The sequence below is a fragment of the Eptesicus fuscus genome, chromosome 3 (assembly GCF_027574615.1).
Source record: "Eptesicus fuscus isolate TK198812 chromosome 3, DD_ASM_mEF_20220401, whole genome shotgun sequence".
Classification (NCBI taxonomy): Eukaryota; Metazoa; Chordata; class Mammalia; order Chiroptera; family Vespertilionidae; genus Eptesicus; species Eptesicus fuscus.
In genome coordinates, this window is record NC_072475.1 from 21,323,124 (window position 1) to 21,342,657 (window position 19,534).

Below are 19,534 nucleotides of genomic sequence, written 5' to 3' on the forward strand. Positions count from 1 at the left end.
AATAAATAAATATTCTTTGTTGAATAGATTTAGAAGCGTTTGTCACCCGGTTTGGTTTAGAAGAGTTTAAGAAAAGCTTGGAACCATATTATCTATTACGACCCCCTCTCAGCTCCTATTTTTATAGGCTTCCATGTCTGGTAAGGTACTAGTTGGCTTCTTGAACGCAGAAAGTCTCCAAATTATGGAATTAAATTAGTTTATATTTCAGGCCACAGGCCGAGAGCATCTTTTCGCAAGCTGTAGTTTGTTCTCTCTCTGCCAGCTGTTGGGGATAAAGCCATAATTAACTTTCTTTCATTTTGATCAGGGCCTTTCCTTCCCATACAATAGTGATTATATGATTTTTCACGTGTTTCTTCCTCCACCACTGAAAAGCTATCCAATATATGGACTTACCATAAAGGCATTTTACAGTCCAGACCATACGGCAAAGTCCCATGGGGTACGTGTGTTAGAGGTGAGTATGTGGTGCCCCGCACGCTGCTTGGCGGGTGCCCGGGTGGATCAGAGCTGCAGCCTAAGCCGAGCACACGCCGAGCACGCAATAGGCGCTAGACAAGCATTGAGTCCATTAATTGCTACGGTGTCCGAGGGCTTTAAAACACATCTATAGGCGCTTTTTCGTCAAAAAAAAAAACAACACACACCCAAAGGTAGGTCACCTGAAAGAGGAATGAATTCGACCCCATAGAGGCCGGCGATACCTGGTGCGGCCGGGCCGGCCCGTTGGGTACGGAGCTGGCGACCCCGTCTGGCCGCAGCGGCCACTGCAGCCGTTTGCCGCCCCTGGGGGTTCGGTGGCGTCAGGGGCCGGAGGCGTCTTGTGAGGAGGCAAACAAACAAAGCCAACCGCACAGAAACGGGTCGTTCCGTTTCACATCCTCCTTCGGATGCCTGGGATTTCTCGGAACAAAGTGATCCTCCAGCTAACCGCAGGCAGGTGGAGCCCGCCCCACAGGGAGCGCCCTCTTCCTCCTCGCCGCCCGCTCCACGGAGCGAGCTGACGGGGACCCCTCCCGGCCCGAGCCGCCCGGAAGGGACACGCCCCCTCGAGGGAGCGCGCGGCCGCGGCAACCCCCGGCGCCTTCTCGGCGAGCGCGCACGCGGGAGGGGGCGGGGCTCCTTCCCGGCACCCAGTGAGCGCCCGGCCCCTAAGCCCCACCCCCGCCCAGGCCCCGCCCCTTCGGCCGGGCTGAAGCGAGCAGGCGACCGGAAGCCACTTTAAAGCAGAGCTCGAGGTGACAGGCGAGCCAGCCGGGTCGGTCGGGAGCGCCGTCGCCGCTTTCTGCGCTCGCGGCGGCGGAATGGCTCGGGCGCCGGTCACCGCGTCCCCAGCCTGCGACCCTTAGAAACCCGAGCCTGCTCTCCGCGCCGACCCCCCGTGCGGACGTTGTGTCCGCGAATCGGCAGCGCCGCAACTCGGCTCCTGTGGTCGGCGCTCTCTGGGTGCCGGTTCAGGTAAAGGACTCCGGCTGAGCTCTGAGGAGCCGGTGGGGGACCCTCGCGGGGGGCTGGCGGGCGAGGAAGGGGGGCGCCGGCCCCCGCAGCGACTCTCAAAGATCGAGGGCGATGGCTAACTTGGATTGTGCTCTTTTTTTTTTTTTTTTTTTTGGTACCGAGTTCACTCGGATCCCGTCCGCCTCGAGATGGAATTGGTTTCCACTTGGTAGTCCCTCAGGGCCTCTGGCAGGTGTATCTCTCGGAGTGAGACCCCCGAAGGGTTTAGTCAGGGGCGCGACGTCTCCCCCCGCCCGCCTTGGTCAGCGCGGGAGCGTCCGTGCGGCCTCCCCCGCGAGGGCACTCCGCAGACCGAGGGGGAGGCACGGTGGCGAAAGGGGAGCCTTCCGGCCGCCCCGCGTTCCGGCTGCAGCCCAGAAGTTAGCAGGCGGTTTTCGGAGGAACTTTGAAGGCGCGGGAGTCTCCGTCGCCCTTCCCGAGAAGCGGCGGCCACTTTTTTTCCCCCCGGCGCTTCGCGGGGCGGTCCTGCGACCCTCCGATTCTCGCGGAGCGATCCCCTTGGGAAGGTCGGTTGAGGGGTGAAGACTTTGACTGGAAGGCCCCCCGTGGAGTGGCTTCTGGGATGGAGGGAATCCCGGGCGGGGGAGGAGGCTAGACCGAGGGTGTGGGGGGCAGAGATGCTCGGAACTCTCGGACCCCAGTGGCCGAACCTGGCGGCGCCTCAGCCGCGCTGCGCCGAGTTGGCGCGGCCGGGGGTGCGGAGCTGCGCGAACCGCCGCGGCCCGAGGAGGCGTCGCTCGGACCCGGGGCTCGGCGCCGGGGTGTCGGGCAGCGGCGGGCCTTGGAGGTCCTGAGTTTGGAGCCGGCGATTCCCTTGGAGCGGGCTCTGGAGCCGAGCGTGCCGGAGAAATCGGGGGCGTCTAGAGGTGAGGGGAGGAGTGGTAGGTGGCCTGCTGAGGGGGACCCCAGGAAGTGCCCTCCTAGTCTTTATTTTTTTGGTACGCAAACCAATTGAGGAACTGGGTTCTGTTGACTTCCCCACTCCAGCCGCTCCTCCAGTTCTCTGCTGCTTCGGGTTTTGTTTCCGAGTGTGACCGAGGACAATAATGGGAAAAGTTGAAGTGTGTGACTCAAGATTGGGTTAAGGTCTGTTTTGCCTTGGTGGGGTGTGATAGGAGGGTGTGCGTGCGTGCGTGTGTGTGTGTGTGCGTGCGTGTGTGGAGGATGGCACAGGCCGGTTTGGTGTGGTGGAGAGGGAATACCACAATCTGTGCCAATTGTGCCTTGAGGCAAGAGCACTGAATGATGAATAATAACGCCTGGCTTGGCTGCTTTCCAGATGATTTATGTCTTCTGTCAAGTCCCTCCTTCTTCGTGAAGCTTTCCCTAACAATGGCAGCTCACACTGAACTCTTTCTACCTTTTCCTTTTGTACTTATCGTGGAGGCTAACACCTTGTGGGATGTGTTTTGTGTTTTTTTTTTAAATCATTTTTCTGAGTTTGATCATTATGCACTTTTTACACGCACAGATTCAAGAATCCAATTCGATCTTTAATATCCATTTTTCTGGGGACTCAATTTTATTATTTTGTGTTATTGTTGACCCATAAAACCCAATAGAACTAGGCACTTTAGGTTATTTTTCTTCAGTTATTCAGACAAAAAAATATCCTGAGTACCCAACTGTTTGCATTTGTGTTAGGCACTGTAATGGGCACCTGGGTTGCATACTTGATGAAGTCATGGGTCCTTGCATCAAATATCTCTTTCAGTCTATTGGATAAGAGAGAAGAGTATTAATTGCTCATCACCAATCCTTTTCCACTCGACACGATGCTTAATAAATATTTTCAGAATTAATTAATGAGTGCTAGATTATGGAGGAGATACCATTTGTCATTTTACAAAGTTTCCTTGGCTTTAGTCTTCGTTCCATTTTTTCCCCAAAGGGTCTGATTCCTTGAAGAAATAACTTTTATTCTCTTTCAGTAGTTCATAAGGAATCTGAAAATGTGGCTTGTGTTTTATATTATGTTATTTTCTACAATATTCCTTCATTTGCCTTTAAAAAATACATGTGTAACTTTTTTGAAGACAAGGACAAAGGGGTCTCTTTATGAAGTTGTGTTTGGTTTCTAAAACAGTGTGTGCCGTAGTTGTTGTTGATATACTTTCTGTTGCTAAACAAGCCCTGGTATTTATTCCTCCTCCAGCAGTGGTAATGTTTTGGAGATTGCAAAAGTAGACCCTTGATGTCTTTGGGGTTTATATTGAAACTTTCTGAATACAGCAGGTCATAAAAAATGTCATTTTGTTGTATGAACTTAACTCTTGTTTATAACGATTAGCCTATGGTAAAATTGGTTTCATTACTTGTTTTTCCTAAAGTCACAGGTGACCTTAAGTAAGGACTTAGTTGAATAAAAAGGCTTTAACAGGCTCCTGACTTTCTCCCATATAACATTTTGAGAGCCCCTATTTCCTGAGTATGTCCTCACACCCCAAATTCACTCACTATTTAACTTTGAAGTTTATCCTTCATTTGATGAACTTTTTTTTTTTTTTACAAAGAAACAGTTTTGTCACCTCATGAGAAAGGCGATAAATAAACAACTGTGAAAAGAACCACAAAGCAGTGAAGATATGGTTTCCCTGCTGTCATCAGTTAGACACACTTATTTCTACCCCTCATTCTCCCCCTCCCATTCTACCCTAGACTTAGAGTAAAAATTCATACCCCAGCAAAAGTACAAATCATTGTATATTAAGTCCACAAATAAATTTCAAGTGCCTAAAATACTCTTTCTCTTTTACCTTTACCTTCTGTGGGCATAGCCCTGGCTGTTCTGGAGCTTTAATTTCTCAATAAAATTTAAAAAGATGAAATACAATGTAAGAGGAGTGATTTCAGGAACTTACAGACTAAAACTAAACATTTTGATGAATGAATGGGTTCCAGTTGTTGTCAGCTTGTAAGTGATCATCTTCTTTTCTTTCCCGGTAGGATTTTAGACTCTGAGGAGCAATTGGAGCTAATCCACATTATGGAAATGGAAACCACCGAACCTGAGCCAGACTGTGTAGTGCAGCCTCCCTCTCATCCTGATGACTTTTCATGCCAAATGAGACTCTCTGAGAAGATCACTCCATTGAAGACTTGTTTTAAGAAAAAGGATCAGAAGAGATTGGGAACTGGAACCCTGAGGTCTTTGAGGCCAATATTAAACACTTTGCTAGAATCTGGCTCACTTGGTGGGGTTTTTAGATCCAGAAACCAGGATGCAGATGAGAGCAGCTTACATGAACCTATGGTGAAAAAACCCCTGGAAATCAACGCATCCTGTCCACCAGCAGAAAACAATATGTCTGTCCTGATTCCTGAGGGGACAAATGTCGGGGACCAAATACCAGAAACTCGCCCTTCTACTGATGCTCCAGAACAAGTGATTCCAATCCAGGATCACAACTTTCCATCAGAAACCATTAGTGGGACAGTGGCCGATTCTACAGCAGGGCACTTCCAGACTGCCCTTTTGCACCCAGTTTCAAGTGATGTTCCTGTTAGTCCTGACTGCATAGACAAAGTCATGGATTATGTTCCAGGGGTTTTCCAAGACAACAGTTTTACAATCCAGTACATTTTGGACACCAGTGATAAGTTGAGTACCGAGCTCTTTCAGGACAAAAGTGAGGAGGCTTCCCTTGATCTTGTATTTGAGTTGGTGAACCAGCTACAGTACCACACTCACCAAGAGAACGAAATTGAAATTTGCATGGACTTTTTGCAAGGCATGTGTATTTATGGCAGGGATTGTTTGAAACACCACACGGTCTTGCCCTATCATTGGCAGATCAAGAGGACAACTACCCAAAAGTGGCAGAGTGTATCCAATGATTCCCAGGAGCACTTGGAAAGATTTTACTGTAACCCAGAGAATGATAGGATGAGAATGAAGTATGGGTATGTATTTATAACTTCTTTAAAGCTGTTGTTAAATACTATCGAGAAGATAAAGAAGTTAAAAGCTTAGTAGGGTAGTTTCTTTTAAATAACCTAACAGGTTTTATTCTTTTTTCCACTGTTACTCTTCTGCCTGTGTGCTGTACTGATTTTTCATAGTGGTTGAATGAAGGCTATTTACCTAACCAGACAATAAAGTTTTTATGATTTGAACAATTCAGATGTTACTCTGTGCAATATGTATATGACTGAGAAGTTACCTGTACATTGAATGTTGTAAATCAAATACAATTTTAATCATACAGGAGAACTTGATTTTGAAAGAATAAGACTCATCCCTAATATATCTAATTTTCAAGTTTTGCATATTGAGTAGCTGCTACTTTTTAAAGGAAAATAGTATTGTTTGGAGATTTTTGTGGTCTCTTGATTTTGAATGGTACAAACTGTTTTTGTGAATGATTCAGAAGTTTCTTCCAAACTTATGAATCGTGCTTAAGCATATTAATTTTTTTTTAGTTTCCATAAAACTTTTTGCCATTAAGTTTATTATTTTAATTATCTTATAGGTAAAATAAATTCTACAATTCAGCGTACTTTTTAAAAAACAGCCTTTTAACAATGAGTAAAGGGTATGTTTATGTTAATGGGTATGTTTGTTTATCATTTACATAAAAACAGTTATCCTCATGTTTTCCTATGCAAGGCATATAAGTAAATAATTTGGTTCTTTTAGTATGGATATCTAAGCAATATTCACTGATAGGGAACTGAAATTTCCACATCTGAATTCTTCTTTAATTGAATTTAAAAGTGAAGAAGAAAATGATAGTTGCCACATGTAAAGTTACTAATGCAAAAATGGCTGCATAATAACATTAATCTTTATATTTCTAAGTTGTTTCTCCTGTAGTATGGAAGGAGTTAAAATGTGTGATGTTAATAGTTGTGTATGACCAAGAGTAAATATTCAAATTACTTAGGGGAAAAGAGCATGTCTATACATGCTACCTGATTTGGGAGACCATGAGGGCATCCTGACTGCTTCACAGGTAATGCATAGCCTGATGATGTGTGTAGTACTGAAAGGAATGACCGATAGGGACGAAAACTACCCTGAATATCCTAGACTAGAAGTCCAGGGGGAAAACTTTCTTGAGAGTAATCTTTGTTCACAGATAAGTTGGGTTACTCTCTTCAAGAGAGTCAGCAAGCAAATGGTGGCAGTAAACCATTTCCAAGTTGTTTAATTCTGTTAGTCTTGATGTTCATCTTCTGTGTTCTAACATAGTGCCAAAGCATTGTTGGCATTGCAGAAGCCTGGTCTTTTTTCTTTTTTTTTTTTTTTAACTTCTCTTGTTCCCATTTAGTATTGGGTAAGTGGTTTCTTTTTAATATTTCAGGCATATAGTACTCAGATCTGTGTCTTTTTAACATCTCAGCTATGAGACTAGAATTTTAAGATGCAAAGGGACATTTGAAGGGATGTATGGAACAAGATGGGAAACAATATGAGGCCCAGGTTTAAAGGCATTATTATATAGAAGACTCCTTGGGATAAAAGTAAGATTATATCAAGAATATAGTTTTCCTGATCATGAATGTATTATCTTTATTATAGAATGCATCCAAGATTCTATTTTGCATGGGTAGTGAAATCTAAATACTTTTAACTTCATATTTTAAAGCCGGCATTGGAAGACAATGTTTTCCATTCTCTTACAATCTTTTTAATAAGGCTTTGTCTAAAATCTCTGTTGCCCATGAGCTAGCAATTCTAATTGGTATGTAAAGGATAATTAATTTTATATACTCTCAAAGCCACTCTATCTTTCCCATCTCCAGATTGCAAAACTGCAGAATAGTAGCCTCCCACTTCACTCTTACGAAGCACATTTCCTGTCTGCTGAGTACTTCAGCATCTGGTACATTAAGTTTCTCTCTGTTTGAATTGGTCAGGATTATTGTCCAACACATTACGTTCTGTTATTATCAGCAAGGCAAGATGGGTATTTTGATGGATAGAATCCAGGAACTCTTAAGTCAGCAGCATATTGGGTATTTTGTCCTTCGGTAAAATTACTTTGCTGAAGAATAGACATGGATATTGTTGAATTAGTTATAAAGTAGTTGCAGTGAGTGCTTGATTTCCAAATCACTTTTACTAAAATAATGTTTATTTGACACTTGAGAGGAAAGGTATGAGTGAATTATTATTGTAATTATTATTGCTAATACATTGGTAATGGTAGTAAGTTGTCCTGCCCTGATAAAAATAGCAAAGTATTAAGTTAATTATTAGTAATGTGAAGAAGGTTCTCCATGGACTACAGTAAGAAATGTTATAAGATTGTAGATAGCTAAGTGTCAAAAATTGGACTTTTGGGAAGTTGACCTGTGGTCATTACAACCTGGTTTTCCTTGTATTCCAAAGCGATGTTGTGTTTCCTGGCAACAAGATGCAGATAACGGCATGTTGAGCCTTGCTGAGAGATTCACAAACAAGCTGGAGCAGCCCAGGTTCACATGGTTACCACATTATTTGGCTAAAGCTATTAATCTCTGTGGTCAGGCCTGTAAAGCTGGTCTATCTGTGCAGATTGCACATAACCAGGAAGTGTGTGTTCAGCTGTGTATATGTCCAAGTCAGACCCCAGCCGTCTTTGGATTCAGGAAAAATGAATGACAGTTGTTAATCTCACTTGGGTTCAGTATTTTATTTGACTTGATAAATCATTACATACTATATCTATAATACTTCATTGTGTGGAACTTGGGGAAAGTTCATAGTTCTGGGTCTGCTAAGCAGATAAAATTCTTTGTGTTTCAAATGTATTAGATTTAACAGCTAAATTAATCCAAATTAGATTTACAGGGTTCATTTTATTCTCAAGAATGAAATTGGAAAGGAAGTTGAGTTAGATAAATTCACAAGTCCATTCTGCCTCTTAATCAAGATGCCTAGATACTAAAAATACACTTAATAAAGAGAATTTCAATAATAAATGCTTACTTGGTTAGTTATAATGAAATTATTTTAATTATTTTCCAATTTTGCCTTCACCCCAAATTATGATATAATCCTACTTTTCCACCACACTCTGCTTTTGTACATCTGCAGATGTTCATTGCCAACATCAACTGGAAACTAGTTGTATGTGTGAACTCCCTGTATTTACATGCCGAGGCTTCTTTTACACACAGGATGGGCTTTGGAGAATTTCCAAATTCCAAATATGAAGTTAAGAAAACAACATTGAATGTTATGTTTTCAATTAAGAAAACATAGTCTCTGACAGTTTAGGCACTCATCCTTATTAGAAAATGATACTAAATGGCAAGTCTAAGTAGTTTTAAGAGAGCCTCACTAACAGTAGAATACTGTTGAGGATAATTGAAATTGTGGAGGATGTGTAAATCTCCCATTAGCAACTAAGATCGCCATTGGTTTTCACATTACATCAATTTTAAAGTGTGCCAGAAGTCTTATAGTTATTATTAACCATAAAAAAGAGGCATTCTGCAAACCTTAATTTGGGGTTAATCTGTAGATGAAAATATAACCTGTGATTATTTCTAATTCTGAAAGTTTTGAAGGAGAGTAGGAGGATGAAGTAGAAAGTTGCAAACCCCAACTCCAGGGTTAATTTTTCTCAGAGGACAGTGTTCTTTTCTCCTCTTTTGGAATTAAGGCATATTGATAAAAGAGGGAGTTTTACTTGATATGACTTATGCCTAGAGTGTTTGTCATAAGTTAGTTTTGAGTGATTTTGATTGCTAATTGCTTTTAGAAGTGTGTGTGTGTATGTTTTTAATCTGTGCAGAGGATAATAAAGATGACTTCACAGGGACTCTGTGAAAGAAGACAGGAGAATTGCATACTAATGATAATAAAGAGGATATGATGTTCTTTTCTATATGACTTGCAGAATGGATTATCTAAAATAGAGCCAACTCCTGACTGAACTCTGCTGGAATAGTTAAATTAGCCAAGTTAGCTCTGGCCTGCACAGCTGTGATGATGTATGAACTAACTCATTAATGTGCTATTGATAATACTGGAGAGATGAGAACAGCTGAATCTTACTATGCCTTGTGACTTTTTGGTATTTCTTAAATATACACAGCTGGATGAATTTGAATTTATTTTTAAAATTCCTGCCTAAGAGAGAGCTCCATAAGCAATAATTGTATTTGAAGTGACTTTCAAAATGTGTGCCGTGTGCTTGAAGATAAAGCAATCTAATGAATTATATTTTCTACCTCTTTATGATGCTATTTACATATGAAATAAAACTAATTGGCTTCTTTCTGTACTAATCCAGAGGAGTTACTGGGTCTGTTGAGCTATCATGAGAATCAGTAGCAATCATTCATTTATTTTCTGTGTGTGTGTTTTTTTTTAATCAATAAGCAGATTAGACTTTTGTTTCCCCATTGATTTTTTTTTGAGAGAGAGAAACATCGATGTGAGAGAGAGAGAGAAAGGGAGAGAGACACATCGGTTGGTTGCCTTCCACACAAGCCCCAAACCGGCAAACCAGGTTTGTGCCCTTGACCAGAAATCGAACCGGCGTTGGTCTGAGAGGCAATGCCCTAACCACTGAGCCAAGCCGGCCAGGGCTAGATTAGACTTTTTAAAGCACCTGTCACATAGTTTCAGGTTAGGTCAGTCTATTCCTAATGTATTTATGGTAATGAAAATGAACTTGGCAAGAAGCAAAGACAGTTGGAGTAAATAGCGTATAAGGTTATCTGGCAATCCCTAAAAATACATCAGATATTATGCATTTTCTTATTGAGTTGACTGTAAAGCTTTTACTTTTTGTTGTAAGTAAATGGGTAAAAGCAAGTAGTAACTCCTTATTCTGCATATGTGTACATGCAAAAAAAATGCAACTATTGATTAATTCTGTGTCCCTGTAAATCTATTTTCTATTGTTACACTAGAATTTCTAGATTTGCCATCTACCATAAAGCAAAGGTAAATTCATAAGTTCTTTCTATGCATCTCTGATCTTAGTGATTCTTAGTTTTGTATTGGATTTGGGGCTACTTCTAAAGGGTAAAGCAGTATGTAGCCCATACAAACCTTGACTACTCAAGGAATGCTACTAAAATACAGCCATTTGAGATTATAACTGTTTTCTCATGGCCTCCCTTCTTTCTTATTCCATGATTTGAGACAACCAGATTCTCATCCTTTGTCTGATGGTAATAATTTTGATCACATTTAAATAAGGTGCTCTTAACCTAGGTCAGCAACCTTTAATAATTACCAGTGTCCTGCTTGTGAGTTGCAGTTGCATTTTTTTAGAATATATTTTATTGATTTTTTACAGAGAGGAAGGAAGAGGGAGAGAGAGTTAAAAACACTGATGAGAGAGAAACATCGATCAGCCGCCTCTGGCACACCCCCCACTGGGGATGTGCCCGCAACCAAGGCACTTGCCCCTGACTGGAATCGAACCTGGGACCCCTCAGTCCACAGGCCGACGCTCTATCCACTGAGCCAAACCGGTTTCGGCGTGCAGTTGCATTTTTGTGGAAAGAAAACTTAAGTATATGTGTATATGTTATTTTTGCAGAGGAAAAAACAAATGTATTTTGAGTTACAAGGTAACTCTTGATTATTCTGGCCCAAGTTTCTATGAGGGTGGGTAGGTTTTGCCAGAAAATCTCTTTGTGTTAAAAGCAGGAGAGTTTCTCTTCTAAAATAAATCTGGGAGTCTTAAAGTGAATATGAATGATTTTGAATCATTGGAAGACACTAGAGTGCTGAGGGTTGAACCATTTTCTGTCTCATTTGGGTTTGATATCTAGCTATATAAAAGCCTAAGCAACCGTTATGACTGAGCGACCAGAATGAACCGGAATGACCAGTCGACCAGTCGCTATGATGTTCACTGACCACCAGAGGGCAGATACTCAACACAGGAGCTGCCCCCTGGTGGTCAGTGCATTCCCACAGCCAACCTTCCACGATCTCTCCCCCTGGCTGGTCCCTACCCCTGGCTGGCTGGCCCTGATCCGCCCCATGGGTCCGGCTAACCTCCTGCAATCCCTCCCTGCTGGCCAGCCAACCTCCCGCAGTCCCTCCCCCATCCCTCCCCCTGGCCAGCAGGCCCCGATCAGGACTGGACAAGATGGCCCTGATCAGCCCTGATCACCAGCCAGGCCTAGGGACCCCACCTGTGCACGAATTTGTGCACTGGGCCTCTAGTTGTTAGATAATAGCTTAAGGTTTTGGGTTGAACTGTACTTTGTACCATAAACACAAATTGTGCAAAGGAATAAAATAGTTCTATAGTTCACCATTTCTAGGAGCAAACAAGTCACATTTTAGATATGAAGGTAATTCTTTAACAAAAACAAAATTTTCTATTCATAGATTTATGGTAGTGCTTTCTAGGGACTAAGGATTATGCTATACAAACTCACCTCTATTTAAAAATCCTGTGTTAAAACTAATCCAGCCCAGTCCCTGACACATTAACTAAAAGCCTTGACTTTCCAGTGTAGATTAATTCCTTGTTAATAGGGAAATTTGAAATTGCAGGGGGTAGGTTGTGAAATATATTTTTTAATCCTTGAAAATAAAGGTTTTTATGTAAAATAAATAAATTCTACTTATTCAATTTGGTAGTTTGTAAAGATATATATGCTCTGTACGAAAGACAGTTTTGCAGTTTTGTGCTAAATATAACCAATTCTGTGATTAGGAACTCACATTTTAGAAGTTGATGATATTAATTAATTTCTGATTCTGAAATTTCCAATATTTCTTGCTGACCTGGTCAGTTACTGTTGCTAAGACAAGCATAGGAGGGAGTTAGCTAAGCATTCCTATTTGCAGTGTTCAGACAATAAAATGTGTCTGCCTCCTTGATCTTTCTCTGCTATATGCTATTTACTTATTGGTAACACCCACTTGACCAGTAGAGAACCTTTGCATGGTAATCACAATGAAAGGGTAAGCTCATATGAGAGCGAAAATGCCAGAATGACTGTTTCCTTTCACATGCTACAGAAACCAGTGATTTTCGAGTATGTGTGCCACAAAGTGTTGTGTAAAGAGTGTATTAGAATCCCCTATGACTAAATTGTCTGAGAAAGATTTGTTCAGGAAACTTGTATTCTTTATGCAAATGGTACTGTTGCTTCTTAGCATAAGGAAGGATTTGTGAATAGTCAGTGTTGAAACAGCACTTCTCACATGATTGGAAAAGATATTTTGTTTAGGCCACACTTACAGGAATTTGTTATATTAATTTTTATTTTCTTTTTGGATTAAGAAATTCTTAAACTGTCCCTTCTCATTTGACATATAGCCATAGAATTTGGGTGACCTTATTTGCTCTAAAATTTACCATCACTGAATAGTAAGTGAAGAATGAATGGCTGGGGTAGGGGCCCAAGAGTGAACTTTGCTTGCAGTAGTGCATGTGCTTTCAGAATCTTGCCTATACCCTGTGATCTTCACAGCTCCTGCAGCTGATCAGGGGACAGAAAGGGCAAATGGCAAAAAATACTCTAAATAATTTCCTGCTGTGATTGGTCTTTGGTTTTTGACAGTCACCTGGCTTCTCTCTTTCATTTCCAGGCATTGAGAGAATAAAAATAAGCACAGGAGAAATACTAGGTTTGCCTTCCAAGTTAATAATAATAAAAAATAGGACATCCTTGAATGGGGCTAGAGTATGTGAAACAGAAGAAACTTTGCTTTCTTGCTTTCTGAGGTTTGGATTGTCCAAATGTTGCTGCACCTCAGGAGTATTATGTAAAGTGTTCTACAGTTAATTACCTACTAAAAAATAATGTAGACTCTTAAATTTGATAAAATTAAATATATTAGAGAAGCTTGGTTTTGTAGAATCCCTTTCCTCTAGGAAAAGTTGACTGGTGTAAGACCCTGTTGAGAGATTTTGTAGACATAGTTTACAAAATATATAGACAAAAACAAACAACCTCTTGATAAGTTTTCTATAGGAAGTCTTATTTTTCCCTTTCAGAAAGTAGCCCAGAAATCAAATAAGCTAATAGGTTATATCTTACGGGGAGGGGAGTTAGAGTATATATTTTATGATAATTATTTATAATTAGTATTTCATTTATGTATAAGTGAGTTCTGAATTGTTTGAGCTTATTTGAAAACAGTTACTTTAAGCAATTTTAACACTTATACAGTATACACCTGATTTTATAATGTCTGTGTAGAAAAGTTTTATAAACAAATATATTTCAGCTCTCTCTAAATACTGTCAAATTCTATATCCACAAAATTGAATTAATCAGTTGTGTTTTGAGTACATGGCAGACATTTTGTATTGTCTATATTGAGGTAAAATAGAAATCCCTCAGTTTAAAAATATTTCATTTAACAAAGGGTATATTTACTCATCTTCACAAAAAGCAACATCTGCATAATTTAAGGTAGTACAAGGCATAGTACACATTATTTTAATCTGTTGTGTGCTTTCTATCTCAAATTCTTGCAGAAATTAAGTTTCACTTCATCAGGCCATGGTAGTCAGAGACATGTAGAAGTATTTCTCGATTAAGTTACCTTCTAGGAGTCTAAGGACATGTGATTAAACTTGGATAAAAGTTAAAGCTGCCCTGCAGGCATGGCTCAGTGGATGGGCGTTGAACTATGAACCAGGAAGTCTCGGTTTTCAATTCCAGTCAGGGCAAATGCCCAGATTTTGGACTATGATGTCTTCAGGGTGCAACATTAATCCCATGCCTCCATAAATAGATAGCAATGAGATCTTTTTTTTTTTTTTTCATGCCTATGTTTAACTTTGTTTTTTGTTTTTTTTTTAAAGTCTTTAATTTCTTTATTGATTAAGGTATCACATATTTGTCCCTGTCCCCCCATTTCCATCCCACCCCCCTCCCCACACATTCCCCCACCCCCCTGTTGTCCTCAACCGCAGGCTGGGCTCATATGTCTGCACACAAGTCCTTTGGTTGATCTCCCCCTTTACCCCCACCCTTCCCTACCCTCCCCCCGAGGCCCGACAGTCTGATCCATGCCTCCTTGTTTCTGGGTCTGTTCTTGTTCATGATAGCAATGAGATCTTCCGAACTCTTTAAGTATAATTTTTATTCACAAAAGATTATAGGCTTATCCACATCTTATTAGAAAGTTCTTTTGTATTTTTTGCTTTGGTCCATTAGTTTTGTAATAAAAACCAAGAAAGCCCAACAACAGTATTTTAGTAGATTATTTTTTTTTTCGAGTGGATATTGTAATTTGCTTTTAGTGGTTGCATGAAGGGAACTTCAATGTATGGTATTAAACTGTGTTATGAGTTTAGTTTCCCACATTCTTTTGGAGACTATAGAATTACAAAAGCTTAAAAACAGTCCTAGCTAGTTTAGTTCAGTGGATAGAGCGTTGGCCTGTGGACTGAAGGGTCCCCGGTTCGATTCCTGTCATGGGCACAACCTGATCCCTGGTAGGGGGCGTGCAGGAGGCAGCCAATCAATAATTCTCTCTCATCATTAATGTTTCTATCTCTCTCTCCCTCTTCCTGTTTCCCTCTCCCTTCCTCTCTAAATCAATAAAAAAAAGTATTTTAAAAAAAGACAACAACAAAACAATACAGGGTATCCTTTCATTTAGTAAAACTACCTGCCTTTCATTTTTCTTCTGTCTTATCCTCATTATTATTTCACTGTGTTCACTTCTAAAATGACTTTAAGACCATCGATTAGATGTCTAACAATTTGTAAATCAGACACAGATAAATGTGATTCTAGATTCCACTCACTAACTGACTGCATTCTCATTCACCTATTTCTAAGATGTCCCAGAAGTGACCAAAGGAGCAGCACACCACAGTCAGAATTTTGCTTTTTGATGATCCCTATATAAGAGTTGTTTCTTAAGTGGGGAATATTTTTACCTATCCAAAATCTTTTGAGGCATTTAGAACCATAATATAAATTTATGATTCAAGATGGATATTAATTATTTTACAGAGTGATCTAAGCCTCAGCAATCCTGCCTTGATTAGGTCAGGGTCTCCTTAAATATGGGCAGATTTAATTGAGAGTCAACATTTGATGTGTAGCCTACACATAATTACTGAGGGCCATATGCATAATAATAAACTCCCAATTTTGATTTATAGGTATATCTGTGTCTCCAGCTATTCTGGATACAAAGGGGAAAACCCAGTTGTTAACAAGACCCCATGTCATACTATAAAATTTAAGTATAGAATTTTAACTTCTGGTAAATATTGAAAGATACTGCTTTGTATGTAAGCATTTATAGGTAATTTTTATTGCCTCCTCCAATAGCTTTGTGCTATTTATTTGAGTCAGTGTTAGCAAAAAATCTTAATAACTGAATAAATGACCATTATTATGCTTCTAATACAGAAAATTAAAAGTACATAGGACTGATCCTCTGAAGTTTAATAATTATGCTGGTATTGTATATGCCATGGCTTTGATTCTCATCACCTTATAACATATTTGAAGGGTTATATAAGCTGCCAGATATTCCAGTGTTGCTAAATGAGTTCCTGAAAACATCAAAGCCAGGTATCAAAAGCCAGCTATATTTCGTGTGCCTGTGAAATTTCTTTAGCAGCAGCAAACATACCCCATCTGTCATGCCTGTCTCAAGTCTGTAGGAGAAGAGCCTTAACACTCTCTTCATATTGCATTTGATCTTTAGCCTTCTATCATGATGACCCTCAGTTTGGGGAGACATTTCATTTTATATCATAGTAATAAAATAAAAGGACCTATTAATTGTGTCAGGTTAGTCTAACTGAGTAGGGCAGGTGTTATTGAGGTCACAGGTTTGTCCTTGTAGAAACCAGTTAACTCTTATAGGCAGGAAGCCAAAGTGCCAAAGTTTAACCCATCCAGTTGAAACTGTACAGAGTAGGATCCAGAAACTTATACTTAATTGACCTCTGTTAAAGTCTGATTTCTATATTTTATTTACATCATCTTCCCTCTTAAATGTGTTCCACCTCCTACAATTCCTGTCTCATTTAATGGCACTGTTAACCAGTCACCCAGACCAGAAACATAGGACACATCTTGGACTCTTTCTACTCCCTTCAGCCCCACATGTAATCATCCTCCATGCAGTTAGGTTCTAATTCTTAAGTACCCCTCAAAGCATCCCTTGCCCCCTCCATTTTCTGTCATCATTTGTCTTAAGAGCAATGCTAATAGCTGCAGATGGCTAAGCATAGAATAATAAATATTAAAGCAAATAAGGGCCTTCTCCACCCTTCCTCCATCTTTCCCTCCCCTCCCCTTGCAAAAATAAACAAATCAGTCCATACCACTACTGCTGGAGTGACCTTTATAAAAGGCAATCTGAACCTTGTTGAAAATCCACCAGTGATTCTTATTGCCCATAGAATCAAATCCTAACCTCTTAACCCAGAATACAAAGCTCTTCATTATCTGGCCCCAGCCAACCTATCTAGTCCGGTTTTTTATCTTATCATCCCCCTCACACACACATACACCCTGACCTCCCACATGAACTGCAAGGGCTGCACGCTCTTGGGTCTCTCCTGCTTTGCTTGGTTAGAGTCTACACATGTCAGTCACTGTGCAAGTGGTGTCCTACCTCCCATTGTCTGCCTGGTGTCTGGCCAGATTTGGCTCTCATTTCATCCACTCTAGGATACCTCCCTTGACCATATTTCCTGACCCCCTTTTCAGCAGAGGTAGGCCCTCTCTATGAATTGTTCCCAAACCACCTTTGTGTCACATTTCATACTATGCCACAGGGTTTGTTTTTTCTGTCTCTTCTTCCACTGACTCTGGCATTTTGTTATTGTTGCTCTTCCACACAACCCGTTACTTGTAGTATTTCCTATTATTTAAATTGTTCTTAGCGTTCTTTTTCTTTTATAGAAAGTTATCTTGGATTGATAAAGTCTCTTACTTTTCCTGACCTTTTCCATTTTTGGATGCCAGTAACCACCTCCTCTCATAATGATGTATGCCTATTCTTTGTCCTCTTATTCCAGGATTGTACTTGCTGCTGATGAATATAAATAGGCAGATGTACTGCTTCTTTGGTTTTAACATTTGGTTTTTCATTTCTCTCAAAGCCATTGAAAGCCAGGGACTACATCTGTTTAATTCTTTGTGTGTTGCCTAAAACAGCCAACCACCGCTATTACCACACACATGACTTATAACTGCTTTCTGATAATAGAAAACAATGGTTTGATAAAGAAGAGTGGTAAATGTTGAACATTTACACATTTGTACTGATGCAGATTGAGGAGGAAAAAAACTCTTGGCTTTGGAGTTTTTAAGCATTGCTTGTTTATGGGAGAGCAGGTGGTAAAATTGATCTTATAAAAAGATAATTTAATGTTTTTCAGATTTGTGTTTTGTCTCTGTCAGGTCTAGAAAAGCATATTGAAAATCAAATAGAGCTAAAACATTACTTTGATACATCAATGCAAGGAACATTTGGTTATAGTAAATTAGGATTTGTCATAGAAATTTCACAATGGCCAAAGGACTGAAATGCACAGAGAATGTAGCAAAAGCTGCAGTTTTAGATGTCTTTCTCATGCAAATCATTATCTATGAAGTCTTAGTAATACAGGCTTAAACAAAAATTGCTAGAATGATGCCCAGAATAAAATCTGACACTTTAATAGCAAAAAGCATTGTATATTATACATGCATGTTAACATAATGACTGCTGTTCTAAGAACTCCTTAGAAAAATACTGAGGATTTATTAACTCATAATTGGGAAATAAACATACTAGTAAAGCAGGAAAACCTGCTTAGAAATTGGCAATGATCTTAAGAGGTGAGGTAAGTGTCTCTTGACTCTTCGATAACATCAAATTCTCCTAAAGTTAAGCCCTGGCCAGTGTGGCTCAGTCCCATACACTCAAAGATGACAGGTTCGATTCCTGGTAGGGGCACATACCCAGGTTGTTGGTTCGATCCCTGGTTGGGGTGCGTATAGGAGGCAACCAATTGATGTTTCTCTCTCACATCACTGTTTCTCTCCCCTCCCCCCCTTCTTCTCTCTAAAATCAGTAAAAACCATACCCTCAGGTGAGGATTTAAAAAAAAAAAATTATCCTAAAGTTAAGTGAAAATTGTTTACAGCAAGTTGATGTGGCATTTAGGCATAGGAATTTGTTTTCGGTGTTTTTTCTCTTTTTTTTCCAAGGATTTCCCAAAAGTAATTTTTCCTTTTTGATTGGATATTCCTATTTACCATAATCTTTTTTTAATAATCCTCATCCGAGGATATTTTTCCATTGATGTTTAGAGAGAGTGGAAGGGAGGGAGAGACAGAAACACCGATGTGAGAGAGACACATGGATTGGTTGCCTCCCACATGCCCCCAACCAGGGCTGGGAGCCTGCAACCAAGGTATGTGCCCATAACTGGAATCGAACCCAAGACGCTTCAGTCTCTGGACCAGTGCTCTATCCACTAAGCAACACCAGGGCTACCATAATCGTTTTTAAACAAAGCAGTGTACAAATGTCATTTTAAAATACACTTTATTGTCTTATTCTCATTTTATAATTAAAATTATATGTTCTTTTTAAGCCCTTGTCTTAACTAGTTTGTCTGTTTCTGAGCAAGAAATTAGGGATTTTGGAAACTTTGGGAATTTTTAAAGACCATACTGTTTTTTACAGGTTATGTGCTTCATGGCACTATCATTTGGGTTTATGACTTGAGTCTTTGTGTGTGTGGTTTGTTTGTTTTTAATATAAAAGCTGATTCACTAATTATGAACATTGGGATGGTGGATGGAAAATAGATTTTCTTTCCCTGACATTTGTCAGGGTGTTTATTGAGAGATGTTAACAGGTATTCACGAGGAAAAGGGAGAGCATTGTCATAGGTTTGGAAGAATACTTTATAGCCCTTATCATGGTACTTCAATGTCTGCCTTAGTATATTAAAGGGACTGAGGAGTGGCCACAGTATATAAATTGTTTAATTTTATATAACCACTTTTTTTCAAACATTTGACCGCAGAATGCTTTTTGCACAGAATACCTAGTAACAGTCCTTGAAACGTGTTTTCTAAGGGCAGAGTTTAAAAGTTTGCACTAACCAACAAA

The 19,534-nt window shown here is 40.2% G+C and overlaps 1 protein-coding gene across 1 annotated transcript in view; it reads left to right on the forward strand.

Moving 5' to 3' along the window:
- The first annotated feature begins 1,208 nt into the window (after nucleotides 1–1,208).
- Nucleotides 1,209–19,534, forward strand: part of TIPARP (TCDD inducible poly(ADP-ribose) polymerase) — a 29,511-nt gene continuing 11,185 nt past the window's right edge. Inside the window, exons 1-2 of the mRNA XM_028146494.2 lie at nucleotides 1,209–1,461; nucleotides 4,468–5,424. Of these exons, the coding sequence (XP_028002295.1) occupies nucleotides 4,508–5,424 (917 nt within the window). The 5' untranslated portion in view covers nucleotides 1,209–1,461; nucleotides 4,468–4,507. The remainder of the gene's footprint in view (nucleotides 1,462–4,467; nucleotides 5,425–19,534) is intronic.